The sequence below is a fragment of the Notolepis coatsorum genome (assembly GCF_963971535.1).
Source record: "Notolepis coatsorum genome assembly, chromosome: 20".
Classification (NCBI taxonomy): domain Eukaryota; kingdom Metazoa; phylum Chordata; class Actinopteri; order Aulopiformes; family Paralepididae; genus Notolepis; species Notolepis coatsorum.
The window spans coordinates 2,051,136-2,075,198 of record NC_140184.1 but is presented as its reverse complement, the minus strand read 5'-3'; the positions used below and the strand labels follow the sequence as shown (position 1 = coordinate 2,075,198).

General features: G+C 41.7%; 1 protein-coding gene across 4 annotated transcripts in view; it reads left to right on the top strand.

Moving 5' to 3' along the window:
* Nucleotides 1-24,063, top strand: part of LOC311247448 (uncharacterized protein) — a 101,564-nt gene that overhangs the window by 14,215 nt on the left and 63,286 nt on the right. For 3 of the 4 annotated variants that reach the window (XM_084337886.1, XM_084337885.1, XM_084337884.1), the window contains exons 3-7: nucleotides 2,022-2,127; nucleotides 3,259-3,800; nucleotides 6,347-6,502; nucleotides 10,092-10,178; nucleotides 20,020-20,100. In XM_084337886.1, the coding sequence (XP_084194012.1) occupies nucleotides 2,022-2,127; nucleotides 3,259-3,800; nucleotides 6,347-6,502; nucleotides 10,092-10,178; nucleotides 20,020-20,100 (972 nt within the window). The remainder of the gene's footprint in view (nucleotides 1-2,021; nucleotides 2,128-3,258; nucleotides 3,801-6,346; nucleotides 6,503-10,091; nucleotides 10,179-20,019; nucleotides 20,101-24,063) is intronic. The other variant, XM_084337887.1, reaches the window with a different exon arrangement.

The following is a 24,063-nucleotide window of genomic DNA, read 5'->3' as shown; positions in this document are numbered from 1 at the left end:
AACCGGATGTGGCGCTCTGTGCATCGGGGAAAGTCCTCCGGCAGAGATATCTTGTAACGTGGATCAAGATACACACAAGTGCATGGGATCGCTTTTGAGACGCAAGAATCAATATGCTTTCGCCGTTTATTGCGTCATACAAACGGAAAATGGATCTAGCAGATCGACATCAAATAATTGGAAACATTTGTCTCCAGACGCATCGGCCACAGGTAAGAGGAATCTAACGTTAATTCCAGCTCGATTGTCCATTTATTTCATTGCAATCGATCCGATCAACGTATGGTGTCGTACTAAAGAAAGCCGTTAGTGACAATCAAGGAATCATAAACGACCCCCCGCCCCCTTTCCTTCACGCATGATGGAGCATAATGTATAGCAATCATATGCATTTGAATTTTTTAATATAGCGTGTATAGGAACGAAACGCCAATTGATTATGTATAATGCAGCTGAATAAGCTAAAAACCCAGGAGATGATCGTGGACTACAGGAGGAAGAACAGCCCCTGTACACCGACGGGGGATGCGTGGAGAGAGTCTCGGTCATCAAATTCCTGGGCGTCCACCTGGAGGATGACCTGACCTGGAGAACCAACACCAAGGCGAATGTGAAAAGGGCACAACAGAGACTCTACTTCATGAGAATACTGAGGAATTACCACCTCAGACAAGACCTGCTTGTGTCCTTTTACCGCTGCTCCGTGGAAAGCATCCTCACCTACTGCATCAACGTGTGGTTCCTCAGCTGCACAGCCGCAGAGAGGAGGGCGCTCCAGAGGGTCGTCAACTCGTCCCAAAAAAATCATCGGCTGCCCTCTCCCCTCACTGGAAGAACTATACAACTCCCGCTGTCTTAAGAAAGCAGTCAAAATACTGAAAGACCCACACCACCCGGGCAACAAACACCTTGTACGGCTGCGCTCGGGGCGGCGTTTCCGTGTCATGCACTAAACTCAGCAAAATTTTTAAACAACAATCTCCCCTGCAGGCCTGCACCCCCCCCCCCTCCCCCCGCACACGCACACGCACACACAACACTAAGGGATAGTGCAATTATCTTTTACACCCCCCTGTTTATGTTTATGTTATGTCTATTTATGCCCTACTCTTGTTTTTATACTCTTGTTTTTATATTTAATACTGTGTTTAGGACTGTTTTTATGATCTGTGTGACGGCTAGCACCTAGGGCTGCATTTTAAATTTCGTTGTAAAACTAACAATGACAATAAAGATCATTCATTCATTCATTCATTCATTCATTCATTCATAATACGTGTCGGGGCCTATAACGCGCGTTCTAGGAATTACTGCTATACACTCTAAAAACACTTATATACTTATATTCACGACGGTACTAACACGACAATGTATGAATGGAAAAATATAACGTTCCCACATCCGGAACGATAGATACCCGATGTTGAATGGGCCATAGTAATGTCGATATAGCTATAATATTTAAAAAGTTATAGCCCTGCAAAGAAGGTGAGCCACTCCATAGGGTTACAGCACTGGCAGAGAGTGGTATAAGATGGGCATACTGCGTGGTGAGATTCGACTGGCATTGCAATTCCAACATAGGCAAATGAGCCAGGGACACCTAGAGTGATCCGGATGACCGTTTAGAACGGGGATCAAAGGATCCTGTATCCTGTATATCGTTATTGGCGCTCAAGCGGTGCCGGCGAAACGCGAGTTTACTCGTTATTGGCCACCAATGAGTTAATAACGCTTTAACTTTGACAGCCTTAAAATTTGTTTCATGAGTTTCATGTTTTCAATCGCCAATGGCGATATTTGGAGAGCAGAGTGGCTGATGGCCGATATATAATGCTGACTACGCTGCCTGCACATGTGTCTGCACTGGTTATCTCAAAATGTGTAATATCGGCCAGATTAATCACCCGAAACCACTATCCTTTTGTCCTAGCCTGCACCTAATCTAATCGCATGGTATCCCCTAACCATAGGTTATTCTAGGTCTGCAGATTGACAACATTACCGCTCTCTCTCCGTAGGAAAAGTCTTCCTCTGCACGACCACCGGCTGTGGCGGCTCCTTCCCCAACATGCAAAAGCTGATGGAACACATGAGGCACCATCACAAACCCAACATATTCTTCTTGTGAGTAGACCTCCATCTCTCTGCAATTGTTTTAGCCACAGCCATGTACATATACAGAACTGTTCTGTAAAGTAATTCAGAACTGTAATTGTTCTATAATGTACCTTTTTAGAATGGGGGGAAAAGGCAGAGTATATGAGAAAGACCTGTGGCTCTGACACTAAACATCTAAAATACTGCTGTGCTGAAGCACTTTTTTTTACCCTTTTCTTATCAACCACATTGTGTAAACATCTAAAATACTGGGTTGATATGTCTACTTATGTGTACCTGCCAATTTCATGATTTTATAGGTCTTATTTTATGTGCATCAGTGACAATCAAGCCATAAACAAAGAGGCCTATTAAGATGTTTTAGATCCTAATATGATAAACTATGTGATTTAATGTTCTTCTATGCCATATCTTGACTTTAGCTGCTGCCTATTTTATGCTCATTCTATGCTTATCTTTTTTTTCTTTTTTTAATTATCTTTTCCCCCCTTCTTTTTCCGTTTTTCTCCCATCCCAATGTTAGTCGTTATGCCAATTCCCAATCCCCTTCCTGGTCGTTGCGCACTCTACCCCCTACCGTCGGTCTGGGAGGGCGGAGACTATCACATGCTTCCTCCGACACATGTGTAGCCAGCCCACCGCTTCTTTTCACCTGGCAGCGCGGACTCTCACTGAGAGGGTGTAACGTGTGGAAGGTCACACTACCTCTCCCAGGTCCTTCCCTCGCTGTGCAGGCGCCCCGACCAAACTGTAGGAGTCGCTGTTTTTACAACGACCAGGGCCCACCCTCGCCGGCTTCCCACCCGCTAACACTGCCAATTGTGTCAGTATGGACGGTCGACCAAGCCGGAGGCACCACAGCCGGGTTTGATCCCACTGTCTCTGTGGCGGTAGACAGACGCTTAGTCCGCTGCGCTACCCGGCCGCACCTTTATGACTAATCTTATGTCTGCACTTTATGCATTGCTCTTTATCTGCAAATGTTATGCCAGTCTTTTTTACTGCTGTGAATCACTTTGAGCTTCAATTATTGTATGAATGGTGCTATACAAATAACGTTTATTATTGTTATTAATATATACCTTTATGACTGGATCTTGGAGTATCACAAGTGCCCCCTTCCCTTTTTGTCTGCAGGTGTGAGAATTGTCGTGCCAAGCTGCGTTCCTACCGTGGCCTCCTCACGCACCTGCACACCTGCTCCAAGGTAGCGCGGGGAAAAACCAAGGCCACTGAACCCATGGACACCCAGCGCCCTCCGGAGGCCAAATCGAGCACTTCTCCGGAGGCCACTGACACCTCCAGCGCTGACCAGAATACTCCAACACAGGATTCGGCCTTTATCCCTTTCCACAGTCCGCCCACAGAGAGCGGCTCCACCTCTCCTCCTCAGCCAGATCCAGCCGCCTCTTCCGTCGCTAACCCCCGGAAGTCCTCCTCTGCCAAGCAGTCTCTTCAGCCGGCCGCCGCTGCCCACGCTCAAGCCCAACCCGGCGCGTCCTACCCTCCCGCAACTAAAGGCTTCGTTGCCCAAACGATGGCCCTGGGTCCCCCTCAGCCTCAGGTCCAGCCTGACCCCCAGAGTCAGCCCCCCCGGGAGCCCCAATCTCCCCAGCCGCTCCACCCTGCTACGGGGCCGTCCCCCCATGGCTCCACGGCCGTCTGGAGGAAGAATCAAGGTGAGATTCTCCTCCTATTGCATCCTATATATCGGATCTAATTATCAATGATCCAATAGGATCGATGCAACGTAAAAAGATTGGTTCAAATCGATACTCTTATTTTGAAAATCCTGTGGCAAGTCTCATTTACGCACAAGCACAGCTCCGGCAGCTGGATTCGCGCAAGATCATCACGCAAGATGTGAAGACGTGACAGCAGTGTGCCTATTTGCCAAATATTCGTGACTAGAGTCTGACTCGAGTCCAAGTCATGTGACTCGAGTCCACACCTCTGCTATTTGGTCACATTTTGCGACCCGAAATAAGTCTCTGCTTTTTTTGCGCGATGGGCCCAATGAGTCTAACATGCTTTGCATCCTCGCCATTCGTGATTGCCCATGTCGCCGTAAAAACCTAAACTAACGTTAGTTTCCACCGCTAACTAACCTAACCCTGCTCACAGGCACAGAGAAAACCGGAACAGAGTTCCAATAGTGAAGGAAAGGGGGGGGCTCTCTCTCTCCCTACATTCAATGATTTTAAGTAGCAAAACATTACATTATAAAAACAAACTGGCTAGTTGACCATTTAACCTCTTAACCCTTTGGGTGCCGTTCACGTAGAACTACATTTCTGTCGCCCGACGGTTGAGTGCCGGAAACGTAGATCTACGTTTTCCTCACGGTATTTCTTTTATTCGCTATTGCCATTCATAATTCAGCGGGGCACCTTGTGCATACTGTTCTGAATGTGTCTGAGCTGGCAGACGGTCTTATACCGCCCTCTAACGCCTTCGGCCGCTATTGCACTCCATTAGAAACGGTGTAGTTTATTTTCTCTACCGAGCTGCGGTGTGGGGGCGGGTCCTAAACACTCCGGCAAAACACACGCTTGTAGGGATGGCTTGGACAACTGACCCTGCCCGCCCGTTCATGTGCAATGCCCAATAACGTCGGAGACAGGATCGCTGTGGATAACTGGAATGGCGATCAGATAATTGGATTCTTTTTTTTGCATAACATCAGAGACCAGGTAAGGACTCTATATATCCAATCTTGCGTTGATCTGATCTTTCTTTCTCCAGCGATTGAAGCTATCTGTGTGTGCTGTGTGTGGCTTGGAATTACTCGGAAGCACCCAAACTATATTCATATTCAAAATGGTATAAAACGGATATGTACGGATGAAAAAATTATCTGTTTTTTGCATGTTGACTGGAAGCAACTCACTGACAATCAATGGCGTTATTAGACCCATAGCTATAATATAAAATATAAGTTTAGCTCTACAAACAAGGTGAGCGATTACGGCAAGGCCAGATGCACTTCCCGGAAGGGGCGTGGCACTCAATGTGTTAAGCCTGGAGCCCTATTTTCTGAAAATCCGCCTAAAATACATACTTAAGTAAATGGAATATTGCTCCACTTCTGCAAGCCCATTCGCATATTCCTGGTATCTAGGGACATCTATGGACATCAGTGAATGTATTCCCAGTGTCAGAAATATTGTGTCTATTACTAGGCTTGCTTAAATTGTGATGAAACAAAGGAGAATATGAATTATGATTTTTCTTTGCATCCTTGACAGTGAATAACACCATGCTAATAATGACCGGACATGAAAAACTGCCACTGATCTCGTTCAGTACCTTCTTGAGATCATGTGTACAAAAAATCGAAGTAAATGAATAAAGGGAAGATGATTAAACAGAAGGTTTTGTAGATACAGTACTGAATTCTCCCATCCAAACCAATGCAATTTGAAATATTATTATAGAATATAGAATAGCAGGCTTATAAATTACCTTATTATAGCCAATTCGCACATTTATGGATTGTGCCAAATCTTATATTTCAAATGCCTGAGTTCAATTTGGATTTAGTATCACCAGGCGTGCATAAGAACAAATAATGAAATCTACTGAACGTACAGGACCCCCCCTTTCCTCACTATTAGAACTCCATGAAACTTGATTTCTCCTGTGCCTGTGAGCTAACTTAGCTTAGTTAGCAGCTGACGTTAGTAAACGGGAATGGCGAGAATATAAAGCATGTTAGACGCATTTATTGGACCCGTTGCTCACAGAGTTTACATAGAAACAGCGCAACTCGCAAGAGGAGTTATCACAGGCTGTAGAACGCAGGGCTGAAGATCTGCCATAGCTTCTAAACTGTAAGGTGTGGGTATCACGCTCAGCCCCTCCCTTCCAGCTGGAGTGTAACACGAAGTTATCAAATGCGACTGTCGAGTCCTGGCTATAGGCAGAATCACGAATAGTGGTTTAAGAGAAGTTAATTCTATTTTTAACGTGATTCACTGCACATTTCTACCGCAAAAGTAGTCGGAAGGTTCCCGGTTCGATTCCCACTTCTCCCCGGCAGCACGTTGAAGTGTCACTTAACCCCTAATTGCTCCTGATGAGCAGGTTGGCACCTTGCATGGTTGCCTCTGCCGTCGGTGTGTGAATGTGTCAATGAATGGGTGAATGTGAGGAATAAATATTGTAAAGTGCTTTGGATAAAAGCTGCTACCATATAAATGCATAAATGTTTTCTATTCTACAGGCTTGTCCTTCAACAGTCGCATTCTATGGGAGCACACCGGGGGCCTGTATAGATGTCTACAGTGTCCCTATTCTGTTAACACCCGCAGAAAAATGGACGTCCACATAAGGTCTCACAACCGGAATCCTCCTCCTAGCCAACCCGCTGGAGACACAGGTGGGCCTCTTTGCAAACACCTAATTTTGTGTCCAAATTAATCTTAGTTCTTGGCATTCAATCAGGAAGACTTAACTCGTGTCACTACTAGGGTCGGGAACCGAGACCCGTTTTCCAACCGGGAACCGGTTCAATAACATCTGGAACCGACTGGATCAAAATACGTTTGAATTTTTTATTCCCACAATCAATTCACAGGTTGTAATTACTGTTGTTTCTTTTGCTCTCTATTTTTATAAGATTATAAATTGCACCACTTATTCTGTTTTTATAATTCACATTGTGAAATTTCCCAGCTCATTTGATGTCTGGTATACGGGAACGAACAAGGTTCCGACTGTGAAATAGTACATGAACGGTACAGTCTACTGAGTCGGATAAACAGTCTCCAGCCCTTTTTGGACAACAGTGGCTCAGGAGGTAGAGCAGTCATCTGGTAATCCGGAGGTTCCCGGTGTAGAAGATAAGGAATAACTTACTCAGTCAGGTGGATCCGGTTAATACAATTTATTACCCAGAGAAATCAATACATTACAATATAGTGGAGAAAATGGCTGAGTGCTCTCCTGGTCAATGATCAGCTTCATCAGAGAGAGAGAGAGCGATCCGCCCATTCAGGGGTCACTTATATACAGGAGGCGAGGGGGGAAGTGGAGTTTACAGATGGGAGGAGACAAAGATGTCCTTATGAGAAGACAAGTCTTTTATTTCCCACACCGGTTTGATTCCCGCTCTTCTATTTATTTACTGTATATTTGATTCCATTTTTATTCTATTTTACTCTACTCTTATCCTAGGCAACTTGATTTGATTAGTTTTATTATTCTTAGTGATGCACGATATATCGGCCGCCGATATAATATCGGTCGATATGGCCGTTTTTTTACACATCGGTATCGGTCCGATATCAAGATAGGGCCGATATAAAAAAAAAAAAATTATTTATTTATCTTTTTTTTCTTCTTTTTACATGTTTTGGCCTTAAATAGTTTCAAAATATCAGTCATTTCTGAAAATAAGTTACAAAAGTACAAAAAAATTATGCGTTTTGGAAAATAGCTCTTTATTTGATTATCATAAAACGTGTTTTCTATACAGAGATATCGACATCGGTAAATATCGGTATCGGCCAGAACAGCAATATTAATATCGGTTATCGGTATCGGCCACAATTTTCACATCGGTGCATCACTAATTATTCTAATTCGTGACCTGTTCTGTCTAAATCAGACCTGGGCATTGTACGGCCCGCGGGCCGGATCCGGCCCGCGGGATGATTCTGACCGGCCCGCGAAAGATTACATGATAATAAAAAAAAATAAAAAAAAATATAAAAAAAAATATTTTTATTTAATTTTTTTTTTTTTTTTTTTAACTTTTTTTTTTTCATGTCAACGTTCACACGCACAGTATACGCTTAGGAGACATGCTCAGAAGATGTTGGTTCTCTTTGGATCCACCTACATACAGTATGTGAACAGACATTCTCAGTCATGACGTTTACCAAGTCCAGGTACAGATCCTCTCTCACTGATGAACATCTGGCAGCTGTGCTTCGCATATCCACCTCAGACATGCAACCTGACTTTGATGGACTTGTTAAAGCTCAACAGAGACTGGATTTCTCACACTGAATGAAAAAAAAGAACTGAAGAACACTAAAATGTGGAAATATAACAAGTGAAATGGGACACTTGATATTTTTTTTTCTTTTTTTTGCACAGTTCTGAAAACATTAAATGTTTAATATAGGCATGTAAAGTAAAAAAGGCTACAAAACTGGGACACTTTTCTTTACACAGTTCAGTGACATGTCTTGTTTATTTTTGCTATAAGATGATGTGATGTCTTTAGAAAGCTAAGAAAATCCTTGTTTCAATAGTATATGAAACTCAAAATGCCCTTTGTTATTAATGTTTCACATTTTTTTATCATTTTGGAAATAAATTCTATTTGAATAAATTATATTTTTGAAAGCTAACCTCACCTTTTAATTGCCAAATAATAACATACACTCTTACCAGGGGTCAAAACAATGCCATTTACTGCTTTTTATATAGAAATAAAATGTATATTATGCATAATTGAGTTTGGAATTTTGGCCCGGCCCCCCAACATATTTTCAGTTGCTCATTCGGCCCCCCGGGAAAAATAATTGCCCACCCCTGGTCTAAATGTTTAAATGTTGAGCGATTTGCAGTGTCAAATTTCCCACAGGATAATAAAAGTATTTCTATTCTATTCTACTCTATTCATAATGAACATGCTTATAAATTATCATAGATGTGTTTTTTTTTTTTTTTCTTTTTTTTTTTTTTTTTATACTCTTGCTAGCTTTTATGTTCTTTTACAATGTAGCCCTTTGGGATTTGCTCCACAACTATAAAGCGCCCTACAAATCAAATATATTATTATTATAAAAGCTAGTGCTCTGGTCATGCATCCACTCAAATCATAGAAAATACAGCATCAGGCTATTCTAAAAGTATTGATACTAATACTGAGTATTGAACCTTTTTTTAACAGCTGGATATCGAGATACCTTTCTAGTATCTGTATCATGCAACACTAGTAAAGACATTTATTTTGACATTCTGATTTAAGAACTTTCTAAATAAAAGTAAATTTATCTGACTACTTGTATTAATTGATGGAAAAAGTAGCCATGTGCAGTAATATAGATTATAAAATTGAGAATGTAATATATTATTGAGCTGCATCGTCGAATCGAATCGTGGTCAGCTGAATCGCAATCAAATCTTGAGGCCAGTGAAGATTCACAGCTCTAGTAGTCGGAAGGTTCCCGGTTAGTTTCCCGCTCCTCCCCGGCAGCGCATCGAAGTGTCACTTAAGCAGGTTGGCACCTTGCATGGTTGCCTCCGCGTCGGTGTGTGAATGTGAGAGTGAATGGGTCAAATGTGAGGAACAAATTGTAAAGCGTTTTGGATAAAAGCTGCTATATACAGTAAATTTACCATTTACAGCCCAACACACCAACAGGGAAATCTGAGCATGTGCCCGTACCCCCCTCTCCCATTGAATGATTGACTGGTGACTTAGCCTCCATTTATTAGTCTTGGGTTTGGCAGTGATCCTTTCCATCTAGTAAAGACAGAGACTATATGATGAGGAGATGGAGCACTGCGGTGGTTTTGAACGGGGACATCCAGATCACTAAAGATGGCGCCTATAACGAAACAACCTGCTACAAAACAAAACATTCAGAGAAAGTAATTCAATGTGGTGTGATTTTGCTCAGAGTAAAATGACAATTGACTGCTATTTTTTTTTCTTTCTGCCTAATGTAATCTCGTCATCAGAAATTAGGCTCCTCCCCTCAATCTATAAAAAACGCTGCTATGTCTAATTGATATCTGGTTATATAATACTTTTGGTTTGTCTGTTTTCGTTTCTAACTCAAGTTCAACAAGGCTTTATTTTTACCATTGCCAAAGCAAACCATATATATACTGACGTGCTCATAACATGATACAGAACTCGTATATTAAAATGAAACCGTATCTATATAGAATGCTTTGAATACAACTAACGATGAGTGTGTGGTGTGCGTCTGTCTGTTCTGTTTCAGGAAAGCCGCTCGGGGTCCACTACACGCCAGGTCCGACTGGACAGCAGGCCCTGAAGGTGAAGGTGAAGGAGGAGACGGAGGATCTGGGTGAGACATTTACATTAAAATGTTTAAGTCCAATGACGTCAACGCTTAGTTTACCACGAAACCTATGAAGTGTGCTGCACGTTCACGCGCACAATACACACCTAGGATTTGACTTGATTCAACAACAACAAAGCAGTCTGGGCAATGGCAAGCCGAAAACGGTCACAAGTGTGGTTACACTTTACAAAGCTAGATGCAGACAATGCTCGCTGCAATATTATATATATATTAACAAATTGTTCTAAATAAATAATAATGATAATAAATTATTTGAACTTTGGATTTTTTTTTTACAACTGAGGTAGGTAGATTACATTTTTAGAGACTAAAGTATAGAAGAAATTTACTGTTGGGTATTGGTATCGGTTCAAATGTGAACGGTACCCAACCCTAGGCGGGCCGCTGCATTCTGAATGAGTTGACGAGCCTTGGTAGCAGTGGTCGGAAGGCCAGCAAGCAGTGCATTGCAGTAGTCGAGGCGGGAGATGACTGTTGATTGGACGAGGAGTTGGGTGCTTATTTTGTCAGGAAGGGGCGGATTCTTCTGACGTTGCTCAGGAGGAATCTGCAGGTTCTGGTTGTTGCTGCGATGTGAGCAGAGAAGTTCAGCTGGTCGCCAAGGACAACACCAAGGTTCTTGGCGGTCGGGGCCACAGCTACATTTTCCACTGTGATGGAAAGGTCGGTCAGCGGGGAGGATTTGGCCGGCAGATGGAGCAATTCTGTTTTGCTTGGGCTCAGTTTGAGGTGGATCCCTCTGAGCCTCTCTCCTGGCCTCATTTACATTTAAATTAAAATGTCATTTAGCTGAACGCTTTTATCCAAAGCGACTTACAAGTTCTGTACGACAAGTCATCAGGAAGGGCACAACTCTTTCAGCTGAGTAACAATGTTCATCACAGTGTTCAGACTTGAGTGCTACAGTGTTGAGTGTATGTTAGTATATTAGGAAGAGTGCATGACAATAGTTAGTGTTTTTTCAATTTCAGATATTGATTGAAGAAGAGTGTCTTTAGTCGATGGCGAAAGATTGGTCGGGTTTCGGCTGTCCTAACTGTGGTGGGTAGTTCGTTCCACCATTGTGGGGCAAGGACCGATAATAGGCGGCTTCTCTTTGATGACCCTCCCGGAGCTCGGATAGGAGTGGGTCTGAGGCGGCCAGAAGATGCAGAGGGTAGGGGTTTGAGGGTGTATAGCTAGAGACCATTGACCGGAGGTAGGCGGGAGCGGTTCCCTTTGCCGCACGATATTCCAGGTCGAGGGCCTTGAAGCGGATACGTGCAGCAATGGGGAGCCAGTGCAGGTCTCTAAGAAGTGGGGTGACATGGGCTGACTTCGGTAGGTTCGAGATCAGGCGGGGATGGGTACAGAATCCGGTACTTTTAAGGGTATTGACTGAATCATGTCGGTACTACAAAGTACCGATTCACGTGAGATCCGCTTTGAGATTTCGGTAATGCAAAAAAAAGTCTGTGCTGGGTCACATACTGTATACTAACATGCTCATAACATGATACAGAACTCTAATTGTAACTGAGGGGTACAATTCCCTGACTGTATTACTAGATATGATACTTACTACCACTACCTTTGTACTTAATATTCGGCCACCCAGTACTCGGCATAAATATATTATGATGAACACTGTCACGTAGATGAAACGGATCCAACACAAATGTACGAATTAGAAATAGGTCTTTATTTCTACACAGCGATGGTGTGTAGGGCAAGCACTTAATCAAATCAATCACATTTATGAATGGGAATTAGTATGCACTTTTATGGCAAGAGTATTCGTCGGTATATCAATAGAGAATGTCCAATCTCTGAAGGCGCAGGTGGTACATATACGACCTGGAATAGTTAAGGGATAACGGCAATGATACTTTAATGATTATAGACTGGATACACTAGGGGGGGTTAATCCGGTCGCTTGTAAGCCGACAGGAGTAGGAAGGGGGGGGGGGGTAGAATCCGGCTGCCTCATCCGGCCAAGGGTATCCCAGGTGAACCCACTGTAGTGCCGTTCAATGCGCCGGCGATCCTTGGACCACAGATGAAAGCAGATGGACTCTTTGTGGGCCGGCGTCCTCCGGTCCACGGAGGAGAGACGTGAAGCGACCTCGTCTTGCAGAGCGTCTCCTCACCTTGCGTCCTCTCCAGGGGGGGGGTTCCAACACACGGCAGTGTCGGGGGTCTTTATCCATGGAATAATCAACGTATACAAAGCATAATCCGTGCCTGGGAAGGCGGGCTGTCGTCGGTAGAATAATCCGGTATACAGGTCCACTCGCTCGTCGGCTCTGGGGCTCCTCGGGTGCAGCTTCACGTGGGGTCAACCACCCTGGATAAGCAGCCAGTTCTCTGCCCGAAACGATGGGGTACTGACTACGGTAGTATTCTCACCGCACGAAGCACTATATATTAACAGACTATTATTAGCTTAATAGACTACGTCCAACTCGACGATATAGTGCCAAATATGACTATTCAAATATTAATATACACGATGTCTCAATACCGATGGTAGGCGAACTTGGCCTTACTCCCACACGTGGCGTCGCGGGGAGGCTTTACGTCTGTGACTCTATTGGAGGGTAAGAAACTGGACTGAAAAGGAAGTCCTACTTTAGTAGCGCAGTATATATACTCACTATGAACAAATAGTCCCATTAGTGGTGCGGTAGCCAGATTCCTACGCGGAACTAGGACTTGTTCGTACATGTTGAGCGGGTCTGGGGGGTATGGCAGCCTGGCACCAAGGTCTCGACCAATAGTAGAATGGAGACTATTATGGGATGTTCAGTAGGCTAGAATGGATATTCAATGCATATTGTACAAGGAATATACAAGGGATATCAGGGAATATTAGAGAATATACAAATACAATTAAATATATATATATAAATAAATATATATATTCGGTTTAATCTGGCCCTTCACAACACTAATATTAAAATTAAACCGTATCTATATTAGGGATGGGTACCGAATTCGGTACTTTTAAAGGTACCTACCGAAACACGTTGGTACTACCGAGTATCGATTCACGTGAGATCACACGTTGGTTCAGCTTGTGCAAACCAAGTGTGTGTGTGTGTGTGTGTTTAAGTTTAAGTTTAAGTTTATTTGGATCCCCATTAGCCACAGCAGTGCTGGGGCTATTCTTCCTGGGGTCCATAACACGTAAAATACAGTTACAGACTTATACACTCACAACATTCACATGTCATACAGACAATTAAAACAACAATAAAAACCCTAATCAAATTCATAATACAATACAACAATATATACGCCTTATGAATTCATAATACAATACAATAATACCTACTCATAATTAATTCATAATACAATACAGCATAATATACTATTTAGCTTTTACATACATTATCTATGTTCATATCAGCCAATTATACAATATTTTAATAATATATCCCTATCAGACACATGCCTTTTTATCTATATATACCCATCTCTTTATCAGACACCTACATTTTCATTTACGTACACACTATTAGGGAATGTCAATTTCTTTGGTTGAAAATGTTGTTTTACCACGATTTTGAAACGACATTTACTATTCTCCTGCTTAACATGTCTGGGAAGAGAGTTCCATTCCTGCATACCACAGAACATGACAGTTTGCTTCATTGCATTCGACCTCACTTTTGGAAGTGTAAAACCTCGTGCAGAAGCATGTCTGGTGGATTGGTTGTGTCTGTCAAGACTTATAGATAAATTGTTATATAAAATTGAGGGGATCTTTGTAACAAGAATATTCCTAGTGAATACAAGGAGTAAGCACAACTTTTAACAACAGAAATCCCTCTTCCCATTTTCACTACTATATTGTTTATATGGTGTTACCATGACAATTTACTGTCTAATGTTACCCCTAGGAGTTTAGTCTCCTGGACTTGATTAATTACCACATCACTTATCAAAAGTTTCAAGACTGGGTTCGTTCTTAGAGTATGGTTTGAACCGAAAATGATGCTACTTGTCTTTGATATGTTTAGAACTAGTTTGTTATTCTTTATCCATTCCATCACTGATTGCAACTCTGCCTTTAGGACCGTATTTAATTCATTGGCTGTTGAGGCTGATGTGTAAATCGTTGAATCATCCGCATACATAGAAATATAGGACTTATTTAGGACAAGAGGCATGTCATTTGTAAATATGGTGTAGAGCAGGGGTCTCAAACTCGCGGCCCGCGGGCCAATTGCGGCCCGAGGGATGATATTTTGCGGCCCCCTACTTGACATCAAAGTGTAGTGTTAATGCGGCCTGCGCGCTACTGTTTGCCGAGACGTTGCGCGAGAGTTGGAAGTTTTATTTATTTTTACAGCAACGTTATGTTAGTGACTTGGTTGAAACGTGATTCCGGAGTGATATCAAGTAAAGTGGAAGGCAAATGCATCCTCGCTATCTCCTCTGACTGCGAGCAGTGCTCTGCATAAGCGGCTGGCTGCACTGCCACACTGTCTGTGTCTGTGTCTGTGTACGGGTCTGGTCCAATCACATTCAGCATCCCGTCAGCGTTCCCCCCCCTCACCCACAGTCTGCGAATCAGATGCAGAGTAGGGGAGTAGGGCGGGTCTTCACGGAATGCAAGTCGTCTCTCTCTTTCAGTCCGAGTCAGTTGACAGCGCATGTACAGTAAACTCGCTCCCAGTTTTATCTCTGTGAGATAAATGTAGCTACTAGCCTAGTTTCTAGCCATTTTCAAAGATGGTCAGTAAAAGAAAAGTCGACTGCAATTCAAAGGTGAATGGACTGAAAAATATGCATTCATCCTGAGTCCCAGCACCAAACCAATGTGACTATATGCCAAGAAACGGTAGCTCTTGTGAAGGGTGGCAATTTGAAAATAATGTATGACTGAGTGATGGAGACCATGTTTGAAGGCAAACAAAAGCAAAGCCCCCTCAGATCGCACAGCAACCAGAATAACTGAAATACTGGCTGGTGATTTGATTAAACAGCTTTGTGATAGAATAAAAATAAATGCACAGTGCATTTCCATAGCTGTGGTCGTGGATGAGTCCACTGACACCACTGAGAAGCCTATGTTCTGAAGAACCATTCATGTTCTGAAGAACTGTTCATGTTCTGAAGAACTGTTCATGTTCTGAAATGGTATTGCTAAGGATTGAGAAGATTGGATCAGTTGTACTTTTTTTTTTAATGCTTGAAACACTTTTTTTGTGGAATATTTGATGCGGCCCAGCCTCACCCAGACTCTACCTCCAGCGGCCCCCAGGTAAATTGAGTTTGAGACCCCTGGTGTAGAGCAAAAGCCCAAGGCAACTTCCTTGGGGTACTCCACACCGTACCGTTTTAACTTCTGAGTAACTCCCATTAAAAAAAACTATTTGTTTCCGGTTTGCTAAATAAGTTTGCATCCAAGATAGTGCAGATAAGGAGAAACCGTAACATTCAAGTTTTTTAAGTAAGAATTTGTGATCTATGATGTCGAATGCTGCAGTAAAATCAAGCAAGAGAGCTCCAACCATTTTCTTTTTATCTATCTCTTTCAGCCAATCATCCGTCATTTTGGTTAAAGCAGTCGCTGTTGAATGTCCTTCACGATATGCATGTTGAAAATCAGTGGTCAATGTGTTAAAAGAAAAGTAGCATTTAATCTGTTCACTTACTATTCTTTCCATCAGTTTACTTAAAACTGGCAGTAAACTTATGGGACGACTATTCGATCCTGAGAATGGCAATTTCAAAAATGTTGGCAGTGGTATTACTTTGGCAGTGTTCCACTGTTGCGGATACAAACATTCACTAAAGGATTGATTTATAATATGACAGATAGCAGGGGCAATTAAATCAGGGACCAATTTCAGAAGTTTCCCGTCAAGACCGTCAACACCTGGTGGTTTGTTTTTAGTGGTAACATATGTTCTACATTACTTATAGTCACACTATCAAAATTAAATTTACAATTTTTATCTTTCATTATTTTATTCTTTATTAATAAATACGATTTTTCATTATCTATTGTTTGCATATTATTCCTTAAATTATCTACTTTTCCAATAAAATAATTGTTAATATGATTAGCAATCTCAACTGGTTTGGTGAGGAATTTTCCTTCTGTTTCTAGAAAGGATGGGGTAGGTTTCTTATTCCTGCCCATTATTTCATTTAGAGTTGTGCGTGTGTGTGTGTGTGTGTGTGTGTGTGTGTGAGCGAGCGAGCATGAGAGTAAGTTACTTACTAAGTGTAGTAAGATGACGGAGGCCCGCTAACATACGCTACACCATATATATAATAAACATAATTATGCGCTACACTGCCCCAGAGCCTTCTAAAAAGATTCATTATTCATTGGTCACCACAGAGTTTTATTGGCACTGCCCCAGGTGAGAGACAACCAAACGTGTCATGAAGACCCGCCCTACTCTGCCTCTGATTCGCAGACTGTGGGTGGGGGCATCGGCGTATTTAGACCACTATCAGTAGGGCACGTGCCCTACTGATGATCATCTGTGCCCCACTGATAATTTTTTTTTTTTTTTTTAACAAATGTTTTTTATTTTCCCTTTTTTAACATGATCAAATAATTATTATAATATTTTTTACTTCGCTTTGAAATATTATAGTGAAATATTTTGCACTGCATTTATCTTGTTGAAATCCTCCAACAGGCTCTTTTTTGTAAGTTGACTGGTTTGCACACCAATAATACAGTGCAATAATAGAATAGTAGAATAGATAGTAAAATTATGCAATAGAATGGCCAGAGTAAAATAGTGCTACAGTACAATCAACAGCGGGGTGTATTAGAAGGCTATGGTGAAGAGGTACGTTTTTAGCTTATTTCTGAAAATATTAAGAGATCTAGCTTCCCTAATGTCCATAGTTAGTGTGTTCCATAACTTGGCTTGGAACCTTCAATAGACCAGTAGTAGATGATCGCAATGTTTATACTTTGTATATAAGGAGGAGGACCTTGAAATCAATTCTAAATGTTACCAGAAGCCAGTGTAGGTTACTTACTTGTAACTTCGGGTTTGATCCAAGGAGTAAATTGCCCCATATTGCTCTGTAACATTTCTTTTTTTTGTTATAGGACCGACTAGTAGGATTTCAGTTTTGCCCTCATTTAATTTTAGGAAGTTGTTCGTCATCCATTTGTTTATTGCTAAGAGACAGGCGGAAATGGAGTTTATAGCTGTGTGATCATTTGGTTCAGCGAAGATGTACAATTGTGTGTCATCTGCGTAACTATGGAAACATACATTGTGCTTTCTAATGATGTCTCCTCAATGTTCAATGCAATGTTCAATGCAAGTAAAGCACTTTAAACTTTAAGTATGACTAAATGCTTTCTTGACTATATATATAGTAACTGTTCCAAAATGCATAGATTTCTATGTATTTTAGGGGTTTGGGTGGCTAGCTCTTTTTAATATAAATGTCAGATTGTTTTATTTATTTCATAGATTTCTATGCATTTCAGGAGTTTGGGGGGCTGGCTCTCCAAAATAATTAAATAACATAACCCTAACCTAACCCTAAAACCGAAATAAAGTAAAAAAAAAATAGTTACAAAATCCACCCATTTTCGCCCACAAACGGGCCAAAACCGGCAAAAAAATTCGCGGTTGCGCTTCGCGCTCACGCTTCATCGTTTATGGTGCCCTTCTGTGCCCTACAGAAGTGCTGGGTCTAGATACGCCCCTGGGTGGGGGAATCAATTTAGACTCGTTGCATGTTGGCGCTGTCTCGCAGATAATACATATGAAAAGAATAATTTGATATGTGTGTGACTGACTGTGTATATATATATATATATATATATATATGTTCTAAATAAATAATAATAACTTTATTTGTATAGCACCTTTCATACAGGGGATTGCAGTTCAATGTGCTTTACATCAGTAAGATGTAAATAATAATAAAGTAATAATAATTAGTGCTGTCAATCGATTAAAATATTTAATCTGATTAATCGCATGATTGTCCATAGTTAACTCGCGATTAATCGCAAATGAATCGCATTATTTTTTATTTTTTGTTTGTATCTACCTTAAATGGATATTTTTCAAGTTCCAAGTTTTAATACTCTTATCAAGATGCGAGTCAACAAATGCTTGCTTTATGCAGCCATTTAACACAAAAGGATGACCCTCATGCATTGCAAATTTGCATCAAATTTAAAACAGAGTGATGCACAAAATAACTTAAAAGAAAATAATAATTTAAAACAATGAATAAAGTGTGCATGAAATAATAGGGGAAAGAAAACGTTAGGAACTTGTTACATTCACCCACACAAGGGCTGAGTAATCACACACCCCCCTCTCTCTCTCACACACACACTATTCCAGCTCTCTTTCTCTCTTGCCCCTTCCTCATCTCTCTCACCCCCCCTCTCTCTATATATCTCTCACACACACACACACACACACACATACACACACACACACACACACACACACACACACACACACACACACACACACACACACACACACACACACACTTCAGAAACAAACATAATATCAATGAGAGCATCAATAATACACCCGAGTGAAGTCTAGCAAAAAAATTAAATAAAATCTTAAAAGTTTATCGTGAGTTAAAAAAAATTGTGGCGTTAACACATTGGCGACCGCTGGGGCCCGTCTAATATAATGGTTGAGGACCAGCATTTGTAAACAAACATGTGTCTTTTTGTACAGCTAAATCTATACTTTATAGTATTGCTATCTGTCCATTCTCATTGTCAATTGAGTTCATAAACCGTCCCTTCAAAATGGCCTAAAGAAGAAAAAAATGCATCAATAGGTTGTCATTTTATAGCGCCATGAATATAAGGATTATAGCGGATTTTGTCTCGTATATTTTCTGGGAGGCTAGTTAAATGGCTAATAGCTGCTAACGTTATATCGAACGGCATTTCCGTTTTACAGATGCTAAAGAAATAACTGAAACTGCATATGATCGAGACTGTCCCAAAGCATGTATGCATGAAAGGGGGGGGGCGGGGGGGGGATGTCGTTTATTATGATTGATTACCAATAGCAGTGTTCGTCTAACTAGCCACATAGGCCGTTCGCCTGGTTGGCTATCAGAACGGTGTCCGATGGGGCTGTAATTTACGTGAAGGGGATCTTACCGTGGTCGGGCCTGATCCCCCCGAGCATTTCCCCGTTATCGATCGTCATCTGGTAGATCGATATGTCCATTGGCTGATGATAAAACCCCCTATTACATGGTGAAATCTGCGATCCGAAACGCAATCCAAGATACCAGGCTGTAGATCCACAATCATGCTACTGGAATATACATTGAAGGAAAGAAAACGAGTCTGCTTCCTTCTGCCACAGGGCATACTGCAGTGGAGCGATGGCGCCCCTAAGAGGATATTGCCGGTATTGCACACTCTCGAACTCACAGAATAGGGTAGATCTGCAGTGCCGGTCAGCGACCTTGAACCGGTTATTAAAATGGAATAAAAGCAATAACAACTTGCCACGGTTATATATGTGATTCTGTCCACAACGCATGGATTCGAAGCACGTTTAAACTCGTGGTCGCGCGGCAATGTGTTAATAGGGTTGGGTGTTAACCTTAATAATAATAACATTATTTATTTATTAAATATTAAGTTTGGATTTTTTTTTACAACTGAGGTAGGTAGATTACATTTTTAGAGACTAAAGTACCGGAAAAAGGTACCGTTGGGTACCGGTATCGATTCACAGGTACCGGTACCATATCGGTTCAAATGTGAACGGTACCCATCCCTAATCTATATAGAATGCTTTGAATACAACTAACGATGAGTGTGCGTCTGTCTGTTCTGTTTCAGGAGAGCCGCTCGGGGTCCACTACACGCCAGGTCCGACTGGACAGCAGGCCCTGAAGGTGAAGGAGGAGACAGAGGCTCTGGGTGAGACATTTACATTTTGTATTTGTTTTAAGTCCGATGACGTCAACATTTGGTTTACGCGAAACGAAACCTATGAAGTGTGCCGCACGTTCACGCGCACAATACACACCTAGGATTTGACTTGATTCAACAACAAAGCAGTCGGGGCAATGGCAAGCCGTAAGCGGTCGCAAGTGTGGTTACACTTTACAAAGCTAGATGCAGACAACGCTAGCTGCAATATTATATATTATATATACTATATTAACAAATTGTTCTAAATTAATGATAATAAATCATTTGAACTTTGTAGGTAGATTACATTTTTTAGACTAAAGTACAGAAAAAAGGTACCGGTATCGATTCACAGGTACCGGTATTGGTTCAGATGTGAACGGTACCCAACCCTAGGCGGCCGGCTGCATTCTGAATGAGTTGAAGATCCTGGGCATTGCAGTAGTCGAGGCGGGAGATGACTGTCAGGAAGGGGTGGATTTTGTCAGGAAGGGGCGGATTCTTCTGACATTGCTCAGGAGGAATCTGCAGGTTCTGGTTGTTGCTGCAATGTGAGCAGAGAAGTTCAGCTGGTCGTCAAGGACAACACCAAGGTTCTTGGCGGTCTGTGACGCGGTCACAGCTACATTCTCCACTGATGGAAAGGTCGGTTTTGGCCGGCAGGTGAAGCAATTATGTTTTGCTTGGGTTCAGTTTGAGGTAGTTGGTCGTAGGGCTGCACGATTAATAAAAAAAAATAAAAATCTCGATTCATAGACATGCGATCTCATTTCTAAACTATGATGATTTAAAAAGAAAAAAATCGTTTACTTCAAAATGTGTTTATAATTTTTTTATTTGTTTAGTTTTAAATGATGACGAAAAATAAGAATCTTGTGAGAGAATCGTGATCTCAATTCTTAGAGAGAAAAATCGCGATTCACATTTTAGCAAGAATCGTGCAGCCCTAGTTGGTCGTCATCATTTAAGAGTTGAGTATTATCGGCATAGCAAGGCATGAGACGTGATAATGTTACCCAGAGATTTGGTGTAGAGGGGGTGGGGGCAGACAGAGTCCCTCTCCATGACACTTGGTAGGAGCGGTCGCAGAGGTATGATGTCAGCCATGACACTAGGAATACATTCCTTGAGATCCATAGATGTCCCTAGATACCAAGAACATGCAAATGGACCTAGTAGAAGTGGAGCAATGTTCCATTTACTTAACACATCCAGTGCCGTTCAGCAGATGGCGTTGTGGGCCGTGAGTGCCAGCGCTCTGTTCAATGGGGATAAATGCCTGTGTTTGCAGTGCTAAACCTATATTAAATATTATAGCTATGGATCTAATAACTAGGGATGGGTACCGTTCACATTTCATCATGCATGCAAGAAAGGGTGGGGGGGAGGTCGTTTTTCTATGCTTCGATCGCCACCAACGGGAGACGACCCACACACACACCGCAGACACACGCTCCGATCGCGGGGAAAAAATTATCGGATCAACGCAAGATTGATAATATATAGCCCTTACCTTGTCTATGATGTACTGCAAGAAGAAGAATCCAATTATCTGATCGCCATTCCAAATACTGATCGCGATCGTGTGTCCAACGTTATCCACCAAAGAACATGAACGGGGGGGGGGACCCTCGTCGATGCCATCCCTATAAGCACTTGTCTTGCCCGAGTGTTCAGACCCCGACCCCACGCCGCAGCTCGGCCCAGAAAACAAACCACATAGTTTCAAATGGAGTGCAATAGCGGCCGTAAGGCGTTAGGTGGCGGTATTGGCCGTTTGCGATCTCAGACACATTCAGGACAGCCTGCACAAGGTGCCTCGATGGATTTTGAATGGCAATAGCGAATAAAAGAAATAACGACCCAGAAACGAGAATCTTCGTTTTTCGGCACTCAACCGTTGGGCCACAGAAACAAGAATTCTCGTGAACGGCAACCAAAAGGTTAAGTATGTATTTTTAGGCGAATTTTCTGAAAATAGGGCTCAGGATTCAAGATTCAAGAGGTTTATTCATCACATACATACACAAGACATATAGTGAAATGAAGGTGGCCATGCCCGCTTCGATTGTGCAAAAAATACAAATAATAATAGAATAAAATAGAATAGAAATAAAATAGACATGATAAAAATACTAAGATACAATTCAAAAGGCAATGAGTCCTATGTACACTACTATACAATATACAGTTATATGTCACTATGCTATCCTGACTACTATACAAAAACATCCAGTTATGTTTTGTTTTTTTCCTTTAACTCTTTGACGGCCACAAGCTGTCCCCATCTGCACTGACTAGCGCCAGCTTTTCTTGACCATTTTCACGATATTTCATGATCTTTGCGGAGCTATTGTATATTCTATATTATAGCTATGGAGACAATAGTATGGCTCATTTGACAGACACTATTTCTAGTCCAACATGTAAAAAATAGTTTGTTTCTACACTGTAGTTTATTACACGCTAAACATCGCCCATTTCCAAAATAATCCAGTCTTTTTCCATAGATCGCGAGATAAGACATGTTATATGCAATAAGCCCAAATCGTTCTGGTTGATCCCCTGAAACCCCAAATACTCCCAAGTCAAAGGTATACCATGTACACATGTGCCTTCACAAAATTATCAAGGGGTAGTCTTACCCCGGAAAATGCGATCGTTAGAGAAAACGCTTGGTTTAGGTCCGGTAAAGTAAGACACTGTGATCATTACAGAAACATGTTTCAGGTTTGGTAAAATAGACATAGGGTGTCCTTACCTTAGCCAGAAGGTACTCCAAAAAAGAATAATTCCAATGATCCCATCTGCGATCGCGATTACTCGTTTATATTTAATTACTTGTGTTTACGGGAAGCTACAGGAAGGTTTTGAGGCGAGCAGATCTCCTAGCGATTGCTCTGCAAGAGCTCCTCCCTTCTCAGAGCGAGTCTTGACAGTCCAGTTCAGTCCAGTCTCTACTGATCCCTTTCTATCAGAGTTCAACAGGTAGGTGATACTGCCACCTGGTGAGATTCGATCGGCATTGCAATTCCAACGTAGGCAAATGAGCCAGGGACACCTAGAGTGATCCGGATAAACGTTTAGAATGGGGAGCAAAGGAAAAAGATCAAAGGGTCTAAAAACGTATTACGTTTTTGGCGTTCAAGCGTTGGCGGTGAAACGCGTAATATTATGTGTTTAGCCGTCAAAGAGTTAAAGTGACCTTTTTTATGTCTGCTATAATTCTCCCTTTCTGTGTGCGTGTGTGCGCGCGTGTCCCATCTCTGGTCTTTGGAAGCTTCTATCCCCAGGCCATCAGGCTGCTAAACGAACAATGAATGAACACTACACAACAACAACCACCAAACGCACATAGCACACACATCCACACGCACACACTCACTTTAAACAAACACACTGTAGCACCCACTCCACACACTTTATAGCACACACCCACTTTAAACAAACACACTGTAGCACCCACTCCCCACACTTTATATTTATGGATGAAGGATTGCACTACAACTCGTACACCTTACTGTAAATTGTACCTAAAATTGTACCTCATCCCATTTCTGCTTTGCACTAGATAGTACTGTACATTAGTACACTGCATAGTATTGTGTATTGTATATTATATGGTAACTCAGAACATTGTACATATGTCTATACCGAACACTGTGACCTCATTTTTCTTCTTCTAAATTCATGCTATATTATGTTATTATGTTATTTGATACTATCTTGTCTAGCACAGTCTCTGGAGCGTAACAGTAAGAAGCATTTTGTATGAAAGTATTCTGTACTTCTGTATGACAACTATTAAAGAACTTGAACTTGAACTTGGAAACATGAGCCAGCTCTATTTTGTACGATTATTTTAAATGATAATAAAATATTGAATCTTGATTACTATCTTGACTATTTTCCTTTATCCTCTAGTTGGTTATAAGATCTCACAAGTTTCAAGTTTGCTTTTATTTGTCA